The sequence below is a fragment of the Schistocerca piceifrons genome, chromosome 1 (assembly GCF_021461385.2).
Source record: "Schistocerca piceifrons isolate TAMUIC-IGC-003096 chromosome 1, iqSchPice1.1, whole genome shotgun sequence".
NCBI lineage: Eukaryota > Metazoa > Arthropoda > Insecta > Orthoptera > Acrididae > Schistocerca > Schistocerca piceifrons.
In genome coordinates this window covers 732,768,651-732,795,754 of record NC_060138.1, presented here as the reverse complement: position 1 = coordinate 732,795,754, position 27,104 = coordinate 732,768,651, and the positions used below count along the sequence as shown (strand labels likewise).

General features: G+C 43.6%; 1 protein-coding gene across 1 annotated transcript in view; it reads left to right on the top strand.

Moving 5' to 3' along the window:
- Nucleotides 1-23,635, top strand: part of LOC124773250 (follistatin-related protein 5-like) — a 194,970-nt gene extending 171,335 nt beyond the window's left edge. Inside the window, exons 10-12 of the mRNA XM_047249388.1 lie at nucleotides 5,867-6,067; nucleotides 13,023-13,169; nucleotides 23,406-23,635. Coding sequence (XP_047105344.1) covers nucleotides 5,867-6,067; nucleotides 13,023-13,169; nucleotides 23,406-23,635 — 578 coding nt within the window. The remainder of the gene's footprint in view (nucleotides 1-5,866; nucleotides 6,068-13,022; nucleotides 13,170-23,405) is intronic.
- The last annotated feature ends 3,469 nt before the right edge of the window (nucleotides 23,636-27,104 follow it).

The following is a 27,104-nucleotide window of genomic DNA, read 5'->3' as shown; positions in this document are numbered from 1 at the left end:
GAACGCCAGTTTTCTTTCTAGTTTCGTCAATAAGCAAAAGTGGCGCATTTGGGGGACCGAGAATCGGCATTTTGCGATTGAGAGGTCTCTTCATCGTCAATGGGTGACTGTGAGGTGAGGAATGTCCAATGAAAAAATTATCTGTGCGATATTTCTTGATGGCACGGTACCTACTGAACGATACGTGAAGGTTTCATCCCAATTATCCAAAGTGACCTTGATTTCAACAATACTTGGTTCATGAAGGTGGAGGTCAACCGAATCGAAGCTGGAGAGTGTTTGATGTCCTGGAGGAGCACCTTGGGGACCGCATTCTGGCTCTGGGGTACCCAGAGGCCACTGGCATGGGCCTTGATTGGCCGCCATATTCTCGGAATCTGAACACATGCGACTCCTTTTTTCTGGGGTTCTATTAAAGACAAGGTGTACAGCAATAACCATAAAACCATTGCTGAGCTGAAAACAGCCATTTAGATGGTCATCGACACCATCGATGTTCCAACACTTCAGCGGGTCATGCAGAATTTCGCTATTCTTCTTCGTCACATCATCGCCAATGACGACAGGGCTATCGGACATGTCTTAACTTAAATCCGAATATCTGTAGTGACTCACATGTTGAAGAAAGTGTGCTCACCCCATAGTTTGCATCTAATTTACGTTTTATAGTCGCATAGTTCAATAATTGACACCCTGTAGTAGGGTATATATAGGGCGTGAGCAGCCTCAGATGTAGCGACCACTACGGAGGACTTGAAGATACTTCGTTCTCGTGGTAGACACCGTTTTCAGCACCTAACCGTTAGAAAGGGCCCTTATCGTAAATACAAATTTCACCAGATGGTTGAAAGGAACAGATTTGTGGAGCATTTGGATGGCATCTGGATGTGACTATGGCCCGGTGTTGGACTACATAGGAGGATGAGAGCATACGTACTGTACTAGCTAATAACGGTGCGTTCGACCATATCTGACAACCACAAGGGAAGATCGCTTTATTGTGCACCAAAGACATCGTAACCCCCTTCACATTTGTACCTGCCATCCGGGGCCAAGTAGTGGACCCCGTGTAACATTCTGTGTCTTCTTCCATGATTGCTCAGAGATTGGGAACAGCAGGACTAGGGAATTACCGTTAACACAACAGAAACCAGTGCGTTTGGAATGGTGCCGAGAGTGAAGTGTGAGTTACTGATAAACGGCTTGGTATGGTGATCAGCGATGCATTGCTGTTCTGCCGTACCCCGGATGACATTTTTCGGCGAGTATGGCACCGATCTGGGCTGAGGTCTCATCCTTTAAAGTCTTATGGACAAGCACAACGGTCTTACTCCTGGTATCGTGGTGTGGGGAGCCATCGTCTCTCACTTCACGTCTTCCGCTGACGGCAAAACGGTATGTCACATGCATCTTGCGTCTTCATTATGCCAATGTTTCGTGGTGCCATTTTTCAAAGGCGCAATTCTCGTCCACAGATTGCGCGTGTTTCTATGGACTGCCTTCGTGAATTTGAGTACAGTGGACAACAAGACACTACAACTTGCAACGGTGCTTTCGCGTTCTCGTCAATACGGTATCAGAACGTTTAAGTTCTACCACTGTAAAGACGGAAGATCCGCGATTCGGAATGTCAGAACTGTGTAGTAAGTAGCGGCAGGAACACCACCACACGATTACGTAGCACTAACATTCCAAACCATCGAGTCTCGGAGAGAGATTTTAATCGCGTTCAACCTAAAGGTAAAGTATCGAACTATTTTTCTCCGAATCATAAAGTTTGTGGGAAAGGCAATGAGAATAATTACTTTTGGAAACCTTTTGTCAGACAAAGCCTGTTATAACAAAAAACTGTTTCGCTTAATAAAACGGCCACCAGCCCAAATAGGGGACAGTGTCTACATCGAAAGATGAAGTCAATTTTCGACACTGAATAAATAAGTACTTTCACTTATTACGTAATTTAAACATAACCACTTAATTTCCATTTACTACGGTCACTTTGCAGTAAGTACTATTGATCTCACTTTCTGTTACTTATGGAATGTATCAGTATACCTCAGTAATTATTTAAAGAAGACACACATGTGTTTCAACAAGGATACAAAAATATTAAACTTATAGCTATCATTCATATGACCAAAACTATTATTTAACACGACTAAATTTCATTTCTTTAAGACTGTTATTTGTTAATGTTTTACTAACACCAATATTTGTCTGGCTTTCTTTGACATGGAGAAGCAACACGAACAATTACTGTTAAGATTGTTGCAGTTAAACAGTTAAGTTACTTTACTGTCAGAAATACTATTGAAAACTTACCCTCATGGTCACGCAAAGCGGTGGCCCTTAAACTGATATGTGCAAACCTCAGTATTTAGTAATGATTTTCAGAATTTACTACCAAAACAGTACTATTGCCAATAATTTACTATTATTCAAGCTTCAATAAACGTCAGGATACTCGGAATAAATTCGTTTAGGTAAGGACCCTAGTGAGCTAAATGAAAAAGGAAAATTACGGTTAAACACAAGAGTACATTTAACACTTATATTCCACTGATTGAAGATGGATGGTTCAAACTGTGATACACTTCTAAATAAAAAACTTTGCCTCTTACTGATGTCGAAGGTGGCGTGAGGCGGTGCTGCGAAGTAACATTGCGCAGCTACGGCTCTTGATGTACATAGCTCTGTCTTCCTCTTGGTGGCGACAATAAAATTGCAAATCTCTGAGCTATTAATTTATTGCCGTACTGCACCAATCATGTAGAACACGTCCGAGGCCAAAACCCAGTCTTGCAGGTAAATTCGGGGCCTCTACTGCTTGACCAACGTAATGCGTATTCACCACTTGCAGGGCAGCTACCGACTGTCTGAGCCACTTGCGCGCCAATTCTCACTCGCGAGCCCCACCACCTTTTCCATTCCACCACAGAACGGAGTTCCGTTCCACCTATGACCCCTACACCTTTTCAATTTACGCTTCTGCTTACAAGAACCCCAAGTATGAACCAACTATAATTACATGACAGAATATACATGCAAAATCGATGTAATTAATTACAGTTATACTTGAAATATTACATGATTATTTACAAAATATGTTTTAAAACATTTATTCCACTTACGTCAAAGAGGCTATTTTAAACAGATAAACTACACTTAAGAAAAGCTTACTTTCGTTATAATATTTGGTTAATTTTTCGAAATTATTACGGAACAAAAAAATTTAAAAATATACAGATTAATGGCAGTATTACATTTACAATAGCTTTATGAACTGTGCCTCGAAAAATGTCTTTGTGGCCAACTCAGACGGCAACTCTGCCCTAGTCTCAGTCACCAGGTGATCAAGAACGAGTTGCAAGAGTTACGGGCCAGCGTGCCTCAGCAGAGGGTGCAACCGCTTCCCAACCGACTCACTGCATGCCTACAGACCAGATCGGGTGAAACGTCATATTAATAAATGGGCTCACAGTACCAAGTTATTTGTTAAGGTGACTCAGTCTCGTGATCACTCGTATAACATCAGTCTGTGGCCGAGAGGATTCCTTCCGTTTCCTCCTCCCCCTGTAGGTGATCCACTTTTCCTTGTCAGGCAGTGTAGCTTCCATTGACAGAAAGACAGTGATACTAAAATGCAGACTTTCAAGGCCGGAAATGTCATGTTCATTGTAATTATCCGAGCTGTTATGCCGTGGTCGGTTGATGAATTCTGTGTCAATTCCCAACGTTTCGTCCCCGTCTGCGGAGGACATCTTCAAGGGGGTCTGCAGCTCGATGGAAGATCCAACACACCTACTGGCTCGCTGCTGACTGTCAGCACTGCTATGCTTTGGAATTTTTTCAAACTGTTGCATGCTTGAGCCCCCGTTTCGCGATGTACACTCCACGGTTAATGGCTGATGCTACAGATCACACTTTATTAATAATTATAGTACAGGGTTACATCACCAGTTAGAGTAACATTTACAGCAAGTACACCAAGTCCTTTCATCCATACGTGTATTTTTTCGTCATTACGAATATTACGACAATGTAAAAGGCCATATGACAGTTTGTGCAGTGCCATTAGTTCAAAGTTTATTGTCGAGACTTATTATGTGTTTGTAGACAGGCATGCGATGGCGACGTTGACGATACACACGTCGACGAGGCATAGTGCTTCTTCAATGCTGTTGCAGGTAGAGCTCACAGCGGAATGGTTCCGCTGGCGTGCACTGCCCGCTTATACAGGGTATTACAAAAAGGTACGGCCAAACTTTCAGGAAACATTCCTCACACACAAAGAAAGAAAATATGTTATGTGGACATGTGTCCGGAAACGCTTACTTTCCATGTTAGAGCTCAGTTTATTACTTCTCTTCAAATCACATTAATCATGGAGTGGAAGCACACAGCAACAGAACGTACCAGCGTGACTTAAAACACTTTGTTACAGGAAATGTTCAAAATGTCCTCCGTTAGCGAGGATACATGCAGCCACGCTCCGTCGCATGGAGTCCCTGGTGCGCTGATGCAGCCCTGGAGATTGGCGTATTATATCACAGCCGTCCAAAATTGGAGCACGAAGGGTCTCTACATTTAGTACCGGGGTTGCGTAGACAAGAGCTTTCAAATGTCCCCATAAATGAAAGTCAAGAGGGTTTAGGTCAGGACAGCGTGGAGGCCATGGAATTGGTCCGCCTCTACCAATCCATCGATCACCGCATCTGTTGTTGAGAAGCGTACGAACACTTCGACTGATGCTAGTACTGTAGAGCAATGAGTCGCATGTGAACACAAGCACCGAAGTCAACATTACCTTCCTTCAATTGGGCCACCTGGCGGTGAATCGAGGAAGTACAGTACATACTGACGAAGCTAAAATGAGCTCTAACATGGAAATTAAGCGTTTCCGGACACATAATCACAAACATCTTTTCTTTATTTGTGTGTGAAGAATGTTTCCTGAAGGTTTGGCCGTACCTTTTTGTAACACCCTGTATAGAGAGCGAACTGACCTAGGAGCGTCTGGTTACGCAACCCGCTTGGCTCGGCGCCAGCAGACTCGCGCTCCTAGAACACCCAGAGTCCGCGTACGGGATAACGGTCGCCTGCTGGTGCCTGCAGAGTCTAAGTCCCTTATCAGCCGCGTTACGTAACCAAGGTCGGTCGCTCTCTATATAAGAGGACAGTGCACGACAGTGGAACCATTCCGCTGTGAGCTCTATCTGCAAGAGCATAGAAAGCACTATGCCTCGTCGACGTGTGTATCGTCGATGTCGCCACCGCATGCCAGTCTACAAACACATAATAAGCCTCGAGAATAAACTTGGAACTAATGGCACTGCACAAACTGTCACATTAAATGGACCTCTTTTTTCCGTGGATATCGAATTAATTTCAGTCTTGATGCTGGCACAGGGAGTACTGCAAGTGCATGGTTTACTCTAGCTATTGTCCGATGTGAGAATGCCTCTCTACCTGGATTGGAATCATTCGCTGACCGAGATGTCATCGCTTACGAGACCTGACATTGTGGAATAGATGCTAAATCCCAATCTAGACCTAGTTATGTTTATAGTAATATGCCAGTGGGTGTGTTGGACCTTCCATCGAGCTACAGACCCCCTTGAAGATGTCCTCCGCAGACGGGGACGAAACGTTGGGAATTGACACAAAATTCATCAACCGACCACGGCATAACAACCCGGATAATTGTAATGGACAGAACGACAATTGGCAATCAGTGTCCATCTCAAAAGAAACCGCCCACCTCCCTCTCCTTCCCGGTAGATGTGGCACAGTTACGAGATGTAGAACGGTAAGCAGCTCTCTGTAGTGTGCGTCCTACAGCTGCTGGGGTCTCGAAATGCCGCAGTCGGGCTGGTGGTGGTGGAGTGCGAGGAGCCGGCGACGGGCCAGCCGGCGGGCCAGCTGGTGCTGGACGCCGTGACGGACGCCGTGGTGTCGCAGCGGCCCTCGCTGCTGGGCCGGCCGCACCTCAGCCCCGACAGCCGCACACTCGTCACGCTGCACCGCGCCAGAGACGGCGTCACGCTCGTCGTACAGCGCGTCGCTGGTAAGCCGCCCTCTGCCCCTGCCTGGCAGTAAATCCATCTGACCTGTCACAGCTAGCTTTTCGTCTGCTCTGTATTTATCGACTGACAAGGTGTAACACAACGAATCTTCCCAGGACCGCGACATGTGGACCCAACAATAAGGTGACAAATACAGGAACTACTCATGGATGTACTCATAATTCCTCCTTCAATTTTAATTAAAGCTACTTGGAAAATCAGTCACAGTTTAAGTCACTAACAAAAACTTCCTGGCCTATTAAAACCGTGTGCGGGACCGAGATTCGAACTCGGGACCCCGAACTCGGGACCTTTGCCTTTCGCGGGAAAGTGCTCTACCAACTGAGCTACCCCAGCACGATTCACGCCCCGTCCTCACAGCTCTACTTCCGCCCGTACCTCGTCTTCTACCTTCCAAACGAGAGCTTCTCTAAAGTTTGGAAGGTAGGAGACGAGGTACTGGCGGAAGTAAAGCTGTGAGGACGGGGCGTGCGTCATGCTAGGGTAGCTCAGTTGGACAGCCGGTACGGTAGCTCAGCGTGTTCGGTCAGAGGGCTGGGTGAAGGAACCACCGATCAATTTGAACGGATGTCTTGTGACGTACGCCCCGACCAAACGCAACGAACAATATCGAACAAAATGAGTAAAAAAAAAAAAAAAAGTTGGTAGAGTGCATCAGTGCTGTCTGATGCTCTGTTCCCTGACTTGGCCCCTGAGGACTTTCCTTTTATTTCCGGAGTCCAAAATCTCGTTGAAAGGGCGAAAATTTGTACCGATAAATGAGAGGAAAATTGAAACTTCCTGGCAGATTAGAACTGTCTCGAACTCGGAACCTTTGTCTTTCACGGGCAAGTGCTCTTCCCAAGGCTGTGGCTAAGCCATGTCTCCGCAATATCCTTTGTTTCAGGAGTGCTAGTTCTGCGTGGTTCGCAGGAGAGCTTCTGTAAAGTTTGGAAGGCACGAGGCGACGTACCGGCAGAAGTAAAGCTGTGAGGACGCGGCGTGAATCGTGCTAGGGTAGCTCAACTGGTTAGAGCACTCGCCCGCGAAAGGGAAAGGTCCTGAGTTCGAGTCTCGGAGTCTCGGTCCGGCACAGTTTTAATTTGCCAGGAAGTTTCATATCAGCGCACACTCCGCTGCAGAGTGAAAATCTCATTCTGGTCACTAACAAAAGTTTCCAGACAAAGGAACTTCCTGATAGTAATTTGTGACAACTGGAAACGGATTTCGGTTGACATGGTGCTGAGTTAATAATTTTCTCCAGATGATAACAACCATTATAAACCGCTCAAGGCTTAAACAGGCATCTTCTTCCTCTTGGGAAACGTAGTGCTGCAGTGAAAGCTGCCGTTCCGATGCTTGGGACTGTGCCAGTACAAGAAAACTCAACTATCCACGTAGTTTGCAAGGCATCTGTTTTTTGAAGTCGGAAGACTACCGGAGTAGAGCGTCAACAAGGCCATAAAATATCTGGCCTTCGTTACGCCCGGTCCGTTCAGATTGAGGTCCGGGACTGCAGCCTCGTAACCGTTCGGGTACCTGTCTTTCTGTAGGCTTTCGCCGCTATGCAATTGTAGTAGTTTAGCTGCTGGTGAATCTTCAGGTTAGTGTGGTCGTGATCCATGAAACTTTTCCGATACTGATGTTTCGTACAGAGATGCACTCGACATCTTCAGAGAGACTCGTGGTTCCGCCGATTCTTGCCGACTCACGAACCACGAGCCTCTCTGAAGATGTTCAGCACAGCTGTGAACGAAATGTTAGCAACGGAAAAGATTCGTGGATCTCGACCGTACAGATTTTGCAGGAACTTAAATAAAATAAGGAAGAAGGAGTGCTTAACACTCCATCAGAATTTCTATAGTCACTGGGGGAAGTGGCAACAAAACGACTATTCACATTGGTGTGTAGAATGTATGAGTCTGGCGACATACCATCTGATTTTCGGAAACGTATCATCCACACAGTTCCGAGGACTGCAAGTGCTGACAAGGACGACAATTATCCGACAATCAGCTTAACAACTCATGCATCCAAGTTGCTGACAAGAATAATATGAGGAAGAATGGACAAGAAAATTGAGGACGTGCTATATGACGATCAGTTTGGCTTTAGGAAAGGTAAAGGAACCAGAGAGGCAATTCTGACGTTGCAGTTGATAATGGAGGCAAGGCTAAAGAAAAATCAAGAGACGTTAGTAGGATTTATCGACTGGAAAATGCGTTTGACAATGTAAAATGCTGCAAGGCTTTCAAAATTCTGAGAAAAAATGGGGTAAGCTGTAGGGAGAGACAGGTAATATACAATATGTACAAGAGACAAGACGGAATAACAAGTGTGGATGACCAAGAACGAAGTGCTTAAAAAGGGTGTAAGACAGGGGTCTAGTCTTTCTCCCCTAGTGCTCAATCAGTGCATCGAAGAAGCAGTGATGGAAATAAAAGAACAATCAGGAGTGAAATTAAAATTAAAGGTGAAAGGATATCAATGATACGATTCGCTGATGACATTGCTATCCTGAGTGAAAGTGAAGAATAATTACATGATCTGCTGAATGGAATGAACGGCCCAATGAGTACAAAATATCGACTGAGGGTAAATCGAAGGAAGGTGGAAGTAATGAGAGGTAGCAGAAATGAAAACATCGAGAAACTTAACATCAGGATTGATGGTCACGAAGTACATGAAGTTGAGAAATTCTGCTATCTAGGCAGCAAAATAACCAATTACGGACGGAGCAAGGAGGACATAAAAAGCAGACTAGCACTGGCAAATAGGGCATTCCTGGCCAAGAGAAATCTATTAGTATCGAACATAAGCTTAAATTTGAAGCAGAAATTTCTGAGAATGTACCTTTGGAGCAGAGTATTGTACGGTATAGAAACGTGGACTGCGGGAAAAGCGGAATAGAAGAGAATCGAAGCATTTGAGATGTAGTGCTACAGACGAATGTTGAAAATTAGGTAGACTGATCAGGTAAGGAATGAGGTGGTTCTGTGCAGAAACGGAGGGGAGAGCAACATGTGGAAAATACTGATAAGGAGAAGAAACAGCAAAGATGGGACATCAGTTAAGACATCAGCGAATGATTTTCAAGGTACTAGAGGGAGCTATAGAGGGCAAGAACCGTAGATGAAGACAGAGATTGGAATACATCCAGCACATAATTGAGGACGTAGGTTGCAAGCCCTACTCTGGGATGAAGAGGCACAAGAGACGAATTCGTGGCGGGCCGCGTCTAACCATTAAAAGACTGTTGACTCAAAAAAAAAAAGGGGGGGGTATGATCGTGTAAGCCTTCACTGTACTATCAGTAATAGTTTAGCTGTTCATTTCCTTGAACAGAACACAATAGTATCGTACCAATACACGCACTGTTTCATCTGCATGGTGAGCGCGAATATCCCACTACGACCGCAAGCCTTGTATTATTTACTGATATCTCCCTCTTTGTCACATTTATGCGTTTTTCATGTTTCAACCTTCTCTCTCTGGTTTTATCCCAATTCTGTGCACCAATCTATCTGTGCCGTTGGTCTCTGATAGGTCAGTAAATTCTGCCCTCTGCTAAAAATCTTAGTTTGCTCAATCCTGATTTAAGTGTATATCACTGTTTTTATTAGCAATTACCATCTTTCTACTTTGCTTTTATGTCCTCGCACCTTTCACAGTTTGCAAAACAAATTAGGGACCCCATACACGTAAGAATATTGCCGACGCCTGTCAATCGGATATTAGATAGGAAATCAATTTAAAATTTAATATTTACCACGGCTAGAAACTGGTGAAATCTGTACTCATTTTCGCCGCCAGAGACTGCAAGGTGTTTGAAAGACACCAGTATGTGATATCGCACAAGGAAGCACACGATGCAATACCTCGCTACTCCCACAGCTGCGACGTCACACGGATGTTCTGACGTAGAGAATTCTTTGCTATTTTCTGTTCTTGAGATAACGAGAACGCGCTCACTTGAGCAAGTATACCTATGCTACCCTTTCAGTTTCAATTTTCACCGACAGAACGAGAATAATAAAAATTTACTCGATCTTCTTATTCTGGTAGCGTTCATTAAGAGTTTTCGTAAGTCAGATGCGCTCTTATTTTCGGTCTCGTTTCATTCGATACTCTGGCGACTTAAAAAATGTTTCTGCCTGCACGATCAAACCTATTAATGATATTTATGGTTCGAGGTCACCTAGAAAGCAGAAACGAAGTATAAGGCCCATGGGTGGAGATACGACATTTTAAAATTAGAGCGATTTTTTTTCTTCAGTTGTATTGCAGCACACAAATATTGTAGTACACACTTAGACCATTTGAATAGCACACGAGTGCACTGGCAGTCGAGCAGGGGCATTAACGCAACCGGGTAAGACCCCAGACTACAAGTCTGTCCGTAGTGCGATCGAGTCTTGTCATTATCATTTTTTAACTGCTACCAAAGGTTTGTATCACTACAACGATTCATGGTTCTTCAGAAAGCAGCAATAATATTAATCACAATCGTAGTAAACAACTTACATTTGCAGTGAATAGTACAGCACGAGCGTCCGGAGCAGTTACAAATCTTTGACTAGCAACTTCACCACTTCTAGTATTGCACTCAGGTAGCTGGAGAAACAGCATACCTCGGTCCATACCGTGAATAGGGGACGCACCTCCTCCATGTTGGTGCTCCAAAAGCATTACACTCACGATGTTAATTATTTGAAGCATGAATATACCGGTCATTCACTGAGACATGCGCTTGAATCTCTCGATGAATGTAGGTTCATTTCACCAAAGTTCCTTATTACACCTCGACTATACTTATGACAAATGTATCACTGTGATTAGGTTTGTTGTTGTAACTATTGTTTCTTTTCAAATAAATATAATTTGTAGTAGCGCAGCATGTGTTTGGCGAAAGATAAGGAAAAAAGTGACGAGCCTCGAATGTAATGTGTGCAGACGTCTCGTCTGCTGCCTTTCGCTGCTGATCTAACGCCACTACTCAAATTTTGACGCTCTGCTACGATATTAGACTGCTTGTAAGTCTTTGAACCCAATTTATAGAAAACGTTGAGGAGGGCATCGTACTGGAACAGCGCTTTTCACTTCCTAGTATGTGCTACAACCGTGCCTAAGGCCAGCAACATCAGTGACCTGGAAGGTGTACGCTATCTTGCGATTCATCCAGCTACTGCCACTGCGGTGTATCTCTCACATCTTTGAACTACCCGTATGTTTGGTCGATTTCCTGCGCACCTTCCTGCAGTAATATCCTGGAGACAGAGCCATTGTCCGTTATTTCTTGTCACTGAAATTTCCAGACAGAGTAAAACTTGAAGTACGAGGGCTGTTCGGAAAGTAAGTTCCGATCTGTCGCGAAATGGGAAACAATGAGAAAATCAAAAATGTTTTATTTGCAACAGTCAGCTACCCCTTACAGCTTCTTCTCTACATAGTCGTCATTCCGATTTAGATATTTCTGGCAGCGCTGTACCAACTATCCAATACCCCCGTCTTAGTAGGCAACTTTCCGTCAAGTGTCTAAGCTCGTCTACAACTAATTGACTGTGCTCGAGTGTTCATGAGAGCAGAGACGAAACTCTGGAAGAGCCAGTTACAACCTGTGTTGTGGGTGATCAAACACTCCCCATCTAAAATGGCTGCAGGAGCATCTTCATTGTCCTGCAGGGTACAGCCGAGAACTGTCTTGAAGAACGAAACTCATGACAGTTACGTTATGTGGGTTGTACGACATCAGGCGAAATCTCTCACCAGGCCCTCATACTTGGCGGGAGACACTATTTTCTAGGCATCTTTAAGTGCTCACTGCGAGCTCAGAATTGAGAAGAGTGATTTTCCGCTATCGACGCGCTTACTAGAGACACTACCGTGTATATCTGTGCAAAACGTCATCAGATTTACACTGTGGTTTTCATTTCGCGAGGCCGGCCGGTGTGGCCGAGCAGTTCTAGGCGCTTCAGTCTGGAACCGCGGGACCGCTGCGGTTGCAGGTTCGAACCCTGCCTCGGGTATGGATGTGTGTGATGTCCTTAGGTTAGTTAGGTTTAAGTAGTTCTAAGTTCTAGGGAACTGATGACCTCAGATGTTAAGTCCCATAGTGCTCAGAGCCATTTACGCCATCATTTCTCGACCGATGAACTTACTTTCCGAAGATGCTGATGCTGAATATGGGCTTGAAGTGTGCTCGAATAGGTCAACCAGTGAGGAGCAGTTCATGGAAAAGCGACGTTGCGGATTAAAATCCCTCTCGGGGTGTGTTGTTGCTGACTGCCGATTTGGTAGTAGCACAGACATGTTGTGTATCTCGTACTGTCCGTGATGACAGAAGAAGGGTTCACCTCGTTTTGAAAAACAAATCTATAGAGGGAGGACACAGTTCCAACGATGGCTTTCAACAGACAAGTGAATTTTCTTAGCACCTGGGTCTGGAACACGGTTATCAACGAGAGGGTGAAAATATGAATAATCAAAAGTCTTGGGGATCAGTTCAGGTCTGTATGAATTACTGCATTAGGCTGTTGGCTGAAATTGGTGGCTCAGACAGCGGGTGCCATTCACAGCCGATACCAGCACTTGGCTCCGCACACACCTGTCGGGACGCATTTGGTCCGCCCGACGTATCTCGGGAGAGGAGTGCGGTTCAGACTCCAGAAAAGGTAACTTCGTGCAGGCATGCATCTCTTCACCTACGGATACCTTGTACGACGATTGTCGAAACTATATTTCTAGGCAACAGAGTTGTTCGGTCGACGAACAGTTAAAATTTCCTCTGTGAAATTTTGCTTTGAAAGCCAGCATTCGCAATAAGATGATTTTATTTTTCCTTTGTTATTGGTATTATTCGGTGTTAACGATGAAATAACATTTTCCCCTACCTGTACCATTTCTAACATTCACTACACGTTCACTTCCAGAGACGTCACTTTGCATTGTGGTTTTCAGACGGTGACCTGAGGTTCTCCTTCGACGTAAAGACGACGCTGAACATCAGTGACGTGGCCTTCTACCCGTCACGCACGACGCACGGCTACGACCTGTACGCGAGTGCGTCAGACAAGGAGGACGTCCTCTTCCTGGACCTGTCCTCAGGTAACAAGCGACCGGCGCCACAACGAACTAACCCGTAAAGTCAACTGAAAATGAAAGCATGTTCTTGCTATATACTTCACCTTTAACTAAGAACTAAAACACGTTTTCCTTACACTTACAAGAAGAAGAAGGAAATTATCATAACCGATTTCCCAGAAACTTCACTTTGTGGAAGAAGAATCGGAATAAGAGTTTCTGAGGGAACGACAGTCGAAGTTTTCGACGAACTTCATTTTTTTTATTATTTATTAATCTACCCATATCCGTAGAAGGCTTCTACACGAATATTCCTAATCTCGTTATGGGATACAAGGGCGTTATATTAATTGCAAATTGGGTTTCACAATAAGTGTCATACATTTATTATAAAATTTATGTGCTTATGGTATATTCAGGGGATACAATCTTTTTAAATTCTCTTATTCTTATAATTCATTCTTTTATCTATTTCTGTATTAATTATTATATTTTATTCTTATGTTTATTCTTCTTTGAGATCTGGTGCATTCCCTTGGATTATACTGATCGTAGACACGTTCTAAACACATAAATTCCGATCAACACGAGCATCGCGCGAAAGCAGATTTGCAACAGTGACAATTGCACTCGCGAAAGAAATGTTGTAAACGTTGCTGAAGGTTTCACACATTGGTAAGTTTCGCTGCAAACTGCGCATAACGAATCACTTTATCGAAAACTGGCGCCTACACTACACTACGGGCATTTTACCGAAAACAATTTCATATAAATTTCCGGTTCATTTAATTCTTTAAAATTCATGCACCTGGCATATAATGAGTAGACGAATACAGAAGAAATGATTTGAGCATACCCTGGAAAACATTCATGTAGCTATTCTTACGAAAGCGGGTAGATGAATAGAAAAAAAAAAACAAAAATAATAATCGGTTTTCGAACACGGATTGCAGTTGTTGAAACCGGGCACTGTGCCACTGCTTCGGTTGAATTAGTCACTTTTTAAAGGCTCATATAGAACCACAAAAACTTTGATAGTCGTTACCTCAGAAACGGCCGAGTGTGTACGGAAAAGCCTAGACACGTGTTTGCTTATTCTGATCCGACGTTTCTGGGAAATCGGTTTATAGCTCTTGCCGTGTTTTCCTCGTTAATACAAATCCCGAGTTGGTAGTGATAATGGAAACGCTAATAGGTAAGTAACCTGGACATGTCGGTTAGCCGGCCGAAGTGGCCGCGCGGTTCTGGTGCTGCAGTCTGGAACCGCGAGACCGCTACTGTCGCAGGTTCGAATCCTGCCTCGGGCATGGATGTGTGTGATGTCCTTAGGTTAGTTAGGTTTAACTAGTTCTAAGTTCTAGGGAACTAATGACCTCAGCAGTTGAGTCCCATAGTGCTCAGAGCCATTTGAACCATGTCGGTTAAAACTTAAATGGTCATATTCACAACCATGACATCCTCTTTATGTTTGAGAATTTATGGGTACTTCTACGATTTGTTTTTTCTTCTGATTGCAAGATTCCTCTTTTGTAATGGCTCTGTAGTCAGATACCACAGACAACCTTCACACAATAATTAAACAGTAGGAGACCTCATTCCCTGAGGAAAACTACTCCATATTTCCTACTCACAATCATGAATGAATAGTTATCAAGACCAATAGCAGAACATGGTATCTCAGTGTCTAAGACAGTGAAAATCACATTTCTGTTCCAGACACTCTGATGAAGACTTTTTTGATTTCGTACATTCTTGCAAGTGATAGTTAGAAGTTAGCAACGGTCCATAAATCAGTTGTGTCTGATTTACACTCCCGTAAATCTGAAGAAGATGAAGAATATTACATTTTGAAAGTACCTCTTTACGAGAATATACCCTCGTACACACACAAGACGTTTATATTTATGAGTAAGATGTATTGTGTCGCAAACAAATTAAAAATAAACGCTTCAGGTTTGTATTTAAAGTGAGGCTTTCGATGACTTCCGCTGTCGCCATCTTCAGGAGATTTCATAAACCGAAAGATACTTTATTGAACTGGCCGAAGAATGTGATGCAGACGCCACAAAGTTACGGAACTTTCTTATGCCACGAGAGATTATGTTGAACTCAGTGAGTAAAGATTATTGGCAGCAATGCCGATTTCGTTCGATGGTGGATATCTGAGCTTATTTTTATATCACCTTTCGGCATCAAGTGCCCTTTGCTATTCATCACTAAGGGTGTTGTCGCTGCCCCGACAAAAGCTGTTGTTACACATTCTAATCACATTGGCTTCTTTGATGACGGAACCCCAGTAGGTAGATACATGCGATAATATAAGGGGCAGTCGAATGAAAACGAGACAGACGGAAAAAAGTAAGTAAACTCTTCATTATTACAAAAGCAATCGAAATAACTATTAATCTATTTATCGCAGAATGTGACGAGACGGTCAATCACTTCAAGGAACATTTTGTAGTTGCCTAAGATCTGGACTGTATGAGGGCTGTGCAACGGCTTCCCGACGAAACGTCTGCAGCATATTCGAAACAATATAGGAAAGATGTGAGCCCGCCCGCATATGCAGGAATGTGGTCTCATTGTATTAGAGACGTGTCTGTTGTATTCTTGTACCTGTTTGGTCTTCAGTCAGGTGCTGTTGTCTTCTTTAGTCAGATGACTGGTTCAATGCAGTTCTCCTTGCTACTATATCCTGTCCAAGCCTCTTCATCTCGGCATAATTACCGCAACCTACGTCCATTCGAACTTGTTTACTGCATTGAAGTGCTCGACTCCTACAATTTTCACCCATCACATTTTCTTCCATTGTCCTTGATTCCTCAGGATATCTCTTATCAACCAATCCCCTCCTTCAGTAAAGTTGTGTATAAATTTCTCAATCTCCCAGTTTGATTCAGTACCTCCTCGTCTGCTATTCCATCTACCCACGTAATCCCACTCTCTTCTGGTCTGAACTGGCTATCGTCCACTTTTTAATCGCGTACAAGGCTACGCACGAGGCAAATGTCTTCAGAAGATACTATTCAACGTGGACATTTCTATTATTCTGCCTTTTCGTACGCGGCTTTGCCCGCCTTCACCTTCCACATCTATTTCATACTCCAAGGACAAACATTCAGTGATTGTTCAGGAATACTTTCTGAGTATACAAATAAGGAGTCGAGTATGTACCAGATGTGATTGAAATTACTCCAGCTGTTCTTGAGTTATGCTTTTATTTCACGCCTTTTCGCCATAAACCATCCTGCCTTATGGCTGCTAGCGCCGTATTACTGGCACAGTAATTTTTTCCAAAGAGCAGGTGATAGAAGTGACAGTTTTGGCACAAATTTCTTGAGGTATTGTGGAGATATTTCACTTTTTGGCACCCACCTCCAACTCAATAGTCTAACAATAAACCTAACAACAACAAAACTAAGAACTGAATAGTAATATTGGTCTCTACGAACATTTTTACATCTGATGTCTTCTTATCCCCACTCTTACTAGTGGTAGGGTGTATTGCCCCCACAATATTTTTATACAAATAGCGGAACAAGCATAAGAACATTTGACTGAAATACTCTAGATGTTCCTGTGCTAAGATCTATGTCACCCCTATTTCAGTTCCACCCCTATTACACCCACATAAGCCTTCGTAGGTGTCCGTACAAATCTCACCAAAGATTCATTGCCCTCACATGAATAGTATAGGAATGCATAACAGACAACAAACAAATATTCATTTCTACGTATTAGATGTTAACAAATTCCTCTTTTTCAGAAATTCTTTTATTGCTACAGCCAGCCAGAGTCTTACGTCATCTCTGTCTTGGCAATCATCAGTGACTTTACTGCTAAGAATAGAAACTCATCTACTACTTTTAGTTTGTCATTTCCTCATGCAAATCTCTCAGCATCGAATGATTTAATTCGATTGTACTCCGTTTTAAGCTGTTTCGATGTTTATCTTACAGTTTTTTTCAAGACACAATCCATCCCATTAAAATTTTCTTCTTATGTTATCGGACAGAATTACAGTGTCATAAGCAAACTGTTATAATCTAGTCTTACTTTATATTTAAATATTTTGAAAATAAGGATACTTACTGTTTTTCAAGGATTCTTCTACCAGATTTCATCTACGTTTTAAATTTTCTGTTAAAATTAACCCAAAAATTTTATAATTTTATCATAGTTTTGGTTGGAAAGCTATATTATTACAAATAACACGTTTTGCCTTCTTAAGGCACCCTCAAACTTTTTAAAAGGAAAGGAAAAGCAAGGATGTAATTACACAAAATTACACGTTGAGGATCATGGTTCTAAGCTGCGTTAAGCTTTCGAAAAAAAATGTTAAAAAATTTAAAAATCAAATTAACACTGATTGAAGGCTGTCAGGGCATTAAATATTACCAGCTGGTAGGGCGGTTAGTCGGAAAAATGGTAACAAACCGTCTAAAGGAACAATCGCCAAACAAGATAAGTGGAACAAAACCAAGAGTATATACACTCCTGGAAATTGAAATAAGAACATCGTGAATTCATTGTCCCAGGAAGGGGAAACTTTATTGACACATTCCTGGGGTCAGATACATCACATGATCACACTGACAGAACCACAGGCACATAGACACAGGCAACAGAGCATGCACAATGTCGGCACTAGTACAGTGTATATCCACCTTTCGCAACAATGCAGGTTGCTATTCTCCCATGGAGACGATCGTAGAGATGCTGGATGTAGTCCTGTGGAACGGCTTGCCATGCCATTTCCACCTGGCGCCTCAGTTGGACCAGCGTTCGTGCTGGACGTGCAGACCGCGTGAGACGACGCTTCATCCAGTCCCAAACATGCTCAATGGGGACAGATCCGGAGATCTTGCTGGCCAGGGTAGTTGACTTACACCTTCTAGAGCACGTTGGGTGGCACGGGATACATGCGGACGTGCATCGTCCTGTTGGAACAGCAAGTTCCCTTGCCGGTCTAGGAACGGTAGAACTATGGGTTCGATGACGGTTTGGATGTACCGTGCACTATTCAGTGTCCCCTCGACGATCACCAGTGGTGTACGGCCAGTGTAGGAGATCGCTCCCCACACCATGATGCCGGGTGTTGGTCCTGTGTGCCTCGGTCGTATGCAGTCCTGATTGTGGCGCTCACCTGCACGGCGCCAAACACGCATACGACCATCATTGGCACCAAGGCAGAAGCGACTCTCATCGCTGAAGACGACGCGTCTCCATTCGTCCCTCCAGTCACGCCTGTCGCGACACCACTGGAGACGGGCTGCACGATGTTGGGGCGTGAGCGGAAGACGGCCTAACGGTGTGCGGGACCGTAGCCCAGCTTCATGGAGACGGTTGCGAATGGTCCTCGCCGATACCCCAGGAGCAACAGTATCCCTAATTTGCTGGGAAGTGGCGGTGCGGTCCCCTACGGCACTGCGTAGGATCCTACGGTCTTGGCGTGCATCCGTGCGTCGCTGCGGTCCGGTCCCAGGTCGACGGGCACGTGCACCATCCGCCGACCACTGGCGACAACATCGATGTACTGTGGAGACCTCACGCCCCACGTGTTGAGCAATTCGGCGGTACGTCCACCCGGCCTCCCGCATGCCCACTATACGCCCTCGCTCAAAGTCCGTCAACTGCACATACGGTTCACGTCCACGCTGTCGCGGCATGCTACCAGTGTTAAAGACTGCGATGGAGCTCCGTATGCCACGGCAAACTGGCTGACACTGACGGCGACGGTGCACAAATGCTGCGCAGCTAGCGCCATTCGACGGCCAACACCACGGTTCCTGGTGTGTCCGCTGTGCCGTGCGTGTGATCATTGCTTGTACAGCCCTCTCGCAGTGTCCGGAGCAAGTATGGTGGGTCTGACACACCGGTGTCAATGTGTTCTTTTTTCCATTTCCAGGAGTGTAAATTTAAAAAGATAAAAAACGGCGATAAACGTATGAAGGCAAAGATAAAAGGAAGGGGCACAGACAAATAAGGTAACAGAAAATACCTTAAAATAGTCAGAGCCCCCGGGTGAAGTGCAGTGTACAGCCAAACGTACATAGATTGAACCTGGATATCAGGTGACTGAAGCAGGGTCGGCCACATCGTGCCGAACTTCACGTACGCAGCGTGTGCGGGTCACGGGCGGACCAAGGCCGGGCTTGCCACTCGGCTTTGTTCGGTCTTTCTCGGAAGTACCCGGGACAGCGTGACATTTCATTTAGCATTGCAGTGCGGCACTTTGCGGTCGGCACAACTGTCCGAGATCGGCAAAATCGTGACGTCAGCGCTGTTAACCCTTCGCTATTTGTTCGTGGTATGAAGGAACTCCACAGGTCGAGTGGCTGTGGTCGAGAGGCAGTCAAGCTATCTATTTTCTCTATACTTTAAAATGAATGGAATTAACAGAAGAGAGGGCTGCATAAGCGACGCGTACTGCTTACTTGCTACGAAACGACGTTATAGTACCATACAGGAAGAACGTAATCTTTTAGATGACGATGAAAGAGTAAAAAATTACAACTGACAGACGGGGTCCATTGTTCTGTACAGCAAGAAGCACTCTGTGCTACATTTTCAGGCATGGAGCACTTGAAGAAACTGATGGTATGAATATTAAAATTTCTGAAGTCACACCCATTATTCCATTTTCGTTTGCAGCAGTTCGCTGAAACGACTAAGAGTATGGAGACTTCATATATTACTGCAAAGTGCGCTTGTTAACTCAACGAGCACGCCTGTTTTTTTTATTTAAATCTCGCTATTGTTGAATTTATGAAGGAAAAGGAATGCAGGAAAGAAAATTATAACATTCTTCGCATTTTAAGTAAACTTGAATGCACACTGCCCGCAGTATGACACTGCAAGGTAACTTTTTTATGATTTGACGGGGATACGTTGAAACCGCCCCTTAGGAAAATTTATATTTTACTCTGCTGGAAAACCTCTACGTTATTTGATTTTCAAACAGCTGAGCAAGTATTACAAATTTACTCTTTCTGATGGACACACGTCCAGATCGTCCGCTCTCAAAATTCTGCCATCTCTGTCCCCACATCCACCACTGCTGGCGGCTCACCTCCAACTGCGAGCGCTCTGCGCTGTTCATATCCAACTGCCCAACAATACAATAGCGAATATTTCAACAGTGCCAACCAGCCACAGACTGCACGCAGCACAGTCAGTGATTTTCATATAGAGCGCTACGTGGTGTTACCAACACAAAAACCTAAACAGCTTACTTACAACATTTAGAAAGAAAATCACGTTGTAGAAGGAAAACATTCTGACAAAGACAATCCAGTTCCCTAGCCTTAGTAACTTTAAGGTAGGTATGACGTTTGAAGAATTTTTTGAGACTGTACAAGAATTACAATGATTAATAAAGGTTATGAGGACACTGTCAACCTTACATTTGTTTCAGAACTGTTTTCGAGATAGTTTGCTGTCTCACTTTGAAACACCCTTGAGCTTTTGCACATGTAACTGATTGACCTGCAACGTTATTTCAGTTTTATTAACAATTCTTTTTACGTTAAAACTGTCCAGGATGTCTACATTGCTTTTCTCAGGTATATTTTCCAAGTCTACATAATGAGGTTGCAAAAATGCTACAACATTAAGATCGACATCTTTGTGTGAAATATTGTTTTTCGATAACGAAACTAAATGTCATATTTACGTAGTAACTTGACTGCAAAACATTGTGAAATTTTTAGCGTGTGTCCGATTGTCGATAGTCTGTACCAGATAAAATTTATATAATGTCTTCAGCACGCCAGAAATAATTAATTAATTCCGAACATTTGTTTTGTTTGTGGCCTATGTTGTTGATCAATGTGAAATACAAAACCAAGGCATACGGAATAAAAAAGTGGCTCAAATGGATCTGAGCAGTATGGGACTTAACATCTTAGGCCATCAGTCCCCTAGAGCTACTTAAACCTAACTAACCTAAGGACATCACACACATACATGCCCGAGGCAGGATTCGAACCTGCGACCGTAGCAGTCCCGCGGTTCCGGACTGCTGCTCCTAGAACCGCACGGCCACCGCGGCCGGCTACATACGGAATATCTTTTGCCATTTAAATGCGGCGCGTTCACTGTTTTCCCCTCTCCCTCCTTCTGGCACTCAGACGGCACAGTGCTACAGTAGAGGAAATGTGAAGAGAGGCTGAGCGCTTTGGTACTCGGATACGGGCATGGCCTGCAAGCTAAGATCTTGGCCACCAGTGAACTAAAGGCTCTAATAGAAGGCCACATTGAAACTAGAGTGCCCACGCTAGTGGCGTGAACAACAACAAAAGCCGCTGGTGTCGTTGAAACTTAACTAATGTATGCTTGAAACTATGATCTTTAATTTGCAATTTTGTATAATTACATCCTCGATTTTTCTTTTCTTTTCGAAAATTTGAAGAAGCCTTAAACAGGCGAAACACGTTATTTTTAATAATACGGCAATTGAGACTGTCTCTTTACATAATTTCAAGTATCAGTTGCTGTACAAAATGAACTCATCATGGAATGGAATAAGCCAAAAATTTAAGTCTTAGTAGTAGATGACACCTTCCACAATGGACGTAATATACACTATTTTTAGCTTCAAGGCCTTACATTCACATCAGTGTCTCTTTAAAAAATATGTTATGAGCAAACGACAGCAAAAATTAACGAAATTTGCGTTTCAGAATTTTTTGTGGTGATCTTTAAGCACTCCCAGCTTGGCAGTACACGTCACTGAAAATACATTGATATTGCTGAAAGATATTTACGGGTTGTACTAGCACACCAGTCTGTTTCAAAACCATGTTGTTAATGCACTGAAGAGCCAAAGAAACTGGCACACTGTCTAATAATGTGTATGTCTCCTTGTACATGCAGAAGTGCCGCAGCACAACGTGACATGCACTCTACTAGGGTCTCAAGTAGCGCAGCGGGGAATTCACACCATGAATCCTGCAGGGCTGTCCATAAATCCGTAAGAGTACCAGGGGGTGGAAATCTATTCCGAACAGCGCATTGCAACGCATCCCAGATATGCTCAATGATGTTCATGTCTAGGGAGTTTGGTGGCCAGTGTAAGTGTTTAAACTCTCAAAAGTGTTCTTGGAGCTATTCTGTAGCAATTCTCGACGTGTGAAGTGCCGCAAGGTCCGGCTAGAATTGCCTAAGTCCGTCGGAGTTCACAATGGACATGAATGGATGCAGGTGATCAGACAGGATGCTTACGTACGTGTCACCTGTCAGAGACGTTCCTAGACGCATCAGGGGCCCCATATCACTCCAACTGCAGACTCCCCACACCATTACAGAGCCACCACCAGCTTAAACAGTCCCCTGCTGATATGCAGGGTCCATGGCTTCATGAGGTTGTCTCCATATCCTTATAGTCCATCCACTCGATAAAATTTGAAACGAGACTCGTCCGACCAGGTAACATGTTTCCAGTCATCAATAGTCCAATGTCCGTTTTGACGGACTCAGGCGAGGCATAAAGCTTTGTGTCGTGCACTCCAAAGATACACGTGTGGGCCTTCGGCTCCGAAAGCCTATAACGATATGTTTCGTTGAATGGTTCGTACGCTGACACTTGTTGACAGCCCAGCACTGAAATCTGCAGCAATTTCCGGAGGGGTTGCATTTCTGTCACGTTGAACGATTCTTATCAATCGTCGCTGGTCCCATTCTTGCAGGATCATTTTCCGTCCGCAGCTATGTCGGAGATTTGGTGTTTCGCCAATTTCTTGATAATCAGGGTACACTCGTGCAATGGTCGTACGGGAAAGTCCACACTGCATCGCGACCTCGAAGATGCTGTGTTCCATCGCTCCTTCGCCTGCTATAATGCCACGTTCAAACTGACTTAAATCTTGATAACCTGCCATTGTAGTAGCAGTAACCAATCCAACAACAGCGGCCGACACTTGTCTTTTTATATAGGCGTCGTCGACCGCAGCACCGTATTCTGCCTGTTTACATATCTCTGCATTTGAATACGAATGCCTATACCAGTTTTTTTGGCGCTTCGGTGTGTAACTGAACAAACTATAACGAATTTGATTTTTTTAAAAATTTTTATAGTGTGTGTAATTCGCTTACTGCTCCCCCCCCCCCCCACGCCCACACTTTTGTAATGCACTTTATGTATGGACAATTCGATGGTATAGCTAGGGTTAAATAACATCGCAGATAGGCTTCAAACCTACTTCACTCCCTTCCTTTTAGCATACTACAATAGAAGAAAAAAAAACGCGATTTGTGCAGGCAAGGTGGAGGTGATCACGGGCGTCGGGGCGGCGATGCCCGCGCAGCTGGCGGAGTGGGGGGCGCCCAACCGGCCGATCGCGGCGCCCGGCGTCTTCGGCCGCTACCTGGCCACCGCGGCCGCCGACGCTCTCTTCGTGCTCAACGGCGCGACGCGCACCGTCAACTGCGAGGTCAGCCGCGTGGCGCTGCCGCGGGCGCTCGCCTGGGTCTCCATGCGGCTGCAGTGACGCCGGCCGCGACGCGCCCCCGCCGCCCGCAGCGCCGCCTGACTCCTCGGGCCCGCCACCGCCACCACTGCACTTCACAGAGCGAGCCGTTCGACAACGTCAGAGCCCAGGGACTTGTCCTGTTCGCGCGTTTATCAGCACCGTGTCTTTCCGTAACACGCTACGATGGAGACGTTTGCAATACAGAACCAGAGGCTTCGTATTGCGTCCACTCGAGGTAAAGAAGGTTTATCATACGATGAAAGCTTTTACGACCGGATGTCTTAGCTGTTTGTTTGTATGGTAGTGGCCCATAAAACTTTCCCGTGGTTAACATTTGGTCCAGAGCAGCGCCAGAAATCTTTAGACGTGTTCATGGATCTCTCCAACTGGTAGGACTCTTCTCAACCTCGAGCAAGTCTGAATATATCCAGTGCTGCTCTGAACTTAACTTTAGCAACGGAAAAGTTTCAGGGGCCACGAACATGCAGCACGGAATATCTACCAGCAGGAAAAGAAAATTGTATCCACACGATCTACAGAGACCCAAACGTCGGAGCGTGTCTGGGCAATTGCAAATTTCACACAATATACACCCACAGTGTCTTCGCTGGTTTCTGTAAAGCTCAATAAAGAGAAAGGAATAAATTTACACTCGTGGACCGATTCGACAGGCATTTCTTCAGTTACCATTCAAATTTCACGCAACTGCCGGAGAACAATGTTTTTACAAATTTGTCCTATGGGTTACCGTCAGGCTGAAATTCAAATACCTTCCCTGTCATTTCAGATTGCCAAATAAGCTGTCATATTGACAAAATATATTCAGTAGCTACGTTCATCAAGTTACCTGCCAAGAGGTGAATAACGAAAGTACCATTAGCTTTAAACAGCTTCGAAATTATTTAGGAACGGAATGTCCATCTTGGAAACAGCAACTGCCTAAAATTTTAAAAAATCTGAGATACATCATTAATTTGGTGTTGAAAGAATCATAAATTCGTTCCGAAATATCACATGTACACAATTTCAACGTTTCCTCTGTTCAATAACAGCATGCAGGACTCAGAAATTTATCGGCATTTGGGTTTACTTTGGCATTACTTATGCCAAGACACACATTTGGGTAAGCGTTTATACTTCGCCATTTATTCATTATCACCGCCCCAATATGCAACCAAATTAGAGAACAAAAGTGAAAGCAATTACTCTTTGCGATTTTAGAATTAGTTGGTCTAGACAATTGCTCTATGGCCATTAAAATGCTGTGAGATTTTACCAGCCGCAATATCGCTTCACGGTAAAGTGATCTTAAACTGGGCAGACTACTATAAAAGACAACGGGTTCACATATGCTACTGCTATTGTGGTCACATTTAGGGTTTCAAACCTACCTTCTGCCATTTAGATTTTCATTCTTTGTTATTTCTCTGAACATATCAAGTTGAATGCCTGGACGTTTCCTTTGAAAAGTACAAGGCCAGTATCCTCCTGCTCCACCTGGTCTTGGCAGGAACGCTAAACACCAATCCATCTTGCTTTGGAATCATCAGACACTGATCTAGGCTTCGCAGACAAATGTAAATAACTTTGACCCTGCGAACAATAAAAAAATTCCACTGTAAAAAAAGCATCATAATGCAAAAATGAGAACAACTATTTTAATTAAGGAAGTTTCATCGTGAATGTTCAGCTTTGTCTACAGTCTGTCTCCAATTCCGTCGTATGTAAAATATTATAGCCCGAGCTCAAAATCTCTTGTTGCCTTCATTTATGGGTGTACATTACAGGAGAATGTGAGATTTCTTGTGGAGACAATAACTGAATGACAGTGAAGTCAAAGTAACTCTCAAATACTCAGTTTGTGAGACATATCAGCTTTCTTCTCAATTATTAGCAGCAAACTGTTGAGAGTGAAGGATATCTCCCCGCTTTCGGTACCAAAATTTGCAGATCTAATGCTACAAAATGGGCTGATAGGTCCACGAATTCCCGTAGGATGCATATGAATGACGGTTCGTTCAATCCATACTTCGCTGGAGAAATTGCCAAAGTAGCCCTACTATATCCTCATTTGCTGATACTAACTTACAAAGATTGTCATCGCGCTGATTACGTAGCGGAATTATATGTCGACAGTCGTTTCGAGTATACATTTTGGTGAGATCTCTGCAGACTCTTTACCTCTGCTAATGTATTCTCTGTTGAGCACATCATGTACTTCATTTTGAGGAATAAACAACGACGTGATACGAATTCACAAATTGATAAGAAGTACCTTCTGAAGTTCTCTCCTGCAGTTCGTAATCTTATCTTGTCACGAAACATTACTTAAATCTACGAAGATGAATGGTGATTTTTCGTTCACGTCATTAACATAGTGGCTACAACTGTCTCAAATTGTTACTGTACATTTTTACTGAGAAATGCCAGACTATTGAACTGTTGTTTCCTTCTTCTTTCTGCATCACGTCTAGCTTGTTTTAAAATTACAGAACTAATCCCTAATGGTAATTTCTTACTAAATAAAAAAATGTTGTTGGTCATGTCCACATTATATATTCTTACCTAGCGAATATGTGTTTCACTGCTACTTACATTAGCTGTATTTAATGAACCTGCTGTTCTACATATAGAGACTTAGCTGGTGACACAGTAGCAATACAAGTTTACTTTCCGCAACACGTCGTGCATGTTCAACTGTATCTACTATTTTAAGGCATGGAAAATGTCATAGCCTGAGCGCAAATGTTCTATGTGTCTTCAGTCATTTATGAGTACGTTACAGGGAAATGTGAAGTTTTTTTCGAGACGTAACTAAACCACAGTGAAGTGGAAGTCAGCTTCAAATATTTAAATTTCTAAGACATATCAGCTTTTTCCTCAAGTATCAGCAGCAAACTGATATCATCATTCCTGATATAAACGATAAGAACTACGTTAAAGGAAAATTTTCCAGCTTTATTAAGTGTACGACGAGAGCACATAGCAAAATGGTTTTAGAATAACGAGATAACCTGCAATCCTTGATATACGTTGACGACGAAGATAATAATGAAGCAGTGGGTGGTAAAATATGGAAGATATTCATGCATATCAGTTCTCATCATTGGCCACAGAAATATTGTCCTTAATAATCTTATAAGAGGAAAGAATGTCTAGACTGACGGTTAATATGATGAACATGGAAGATAGTTATTCTTTCTCCAGAAATGATACGCAATTGCCAATTTACAGAAAATACTTTGCTGTAGCTCTGATATCTTTGGAAAACTCATGCTGTACAGCAGATATTTCAGCAAAGAATAACTAATACGTGGTTGAATGTCTCATCAATCATGGACATAAGTAACAGATTAAGCTACAAAAAAGAAAAAATTCGGTAAGTTATAAGTTGGAGAAGTCTACAACTTGTAGCACAGCCATAGAGCATTATATTTACGATCTTTTGTAGTACAGACGTCTTACGAAAAATCATGAGGTAGAAGTA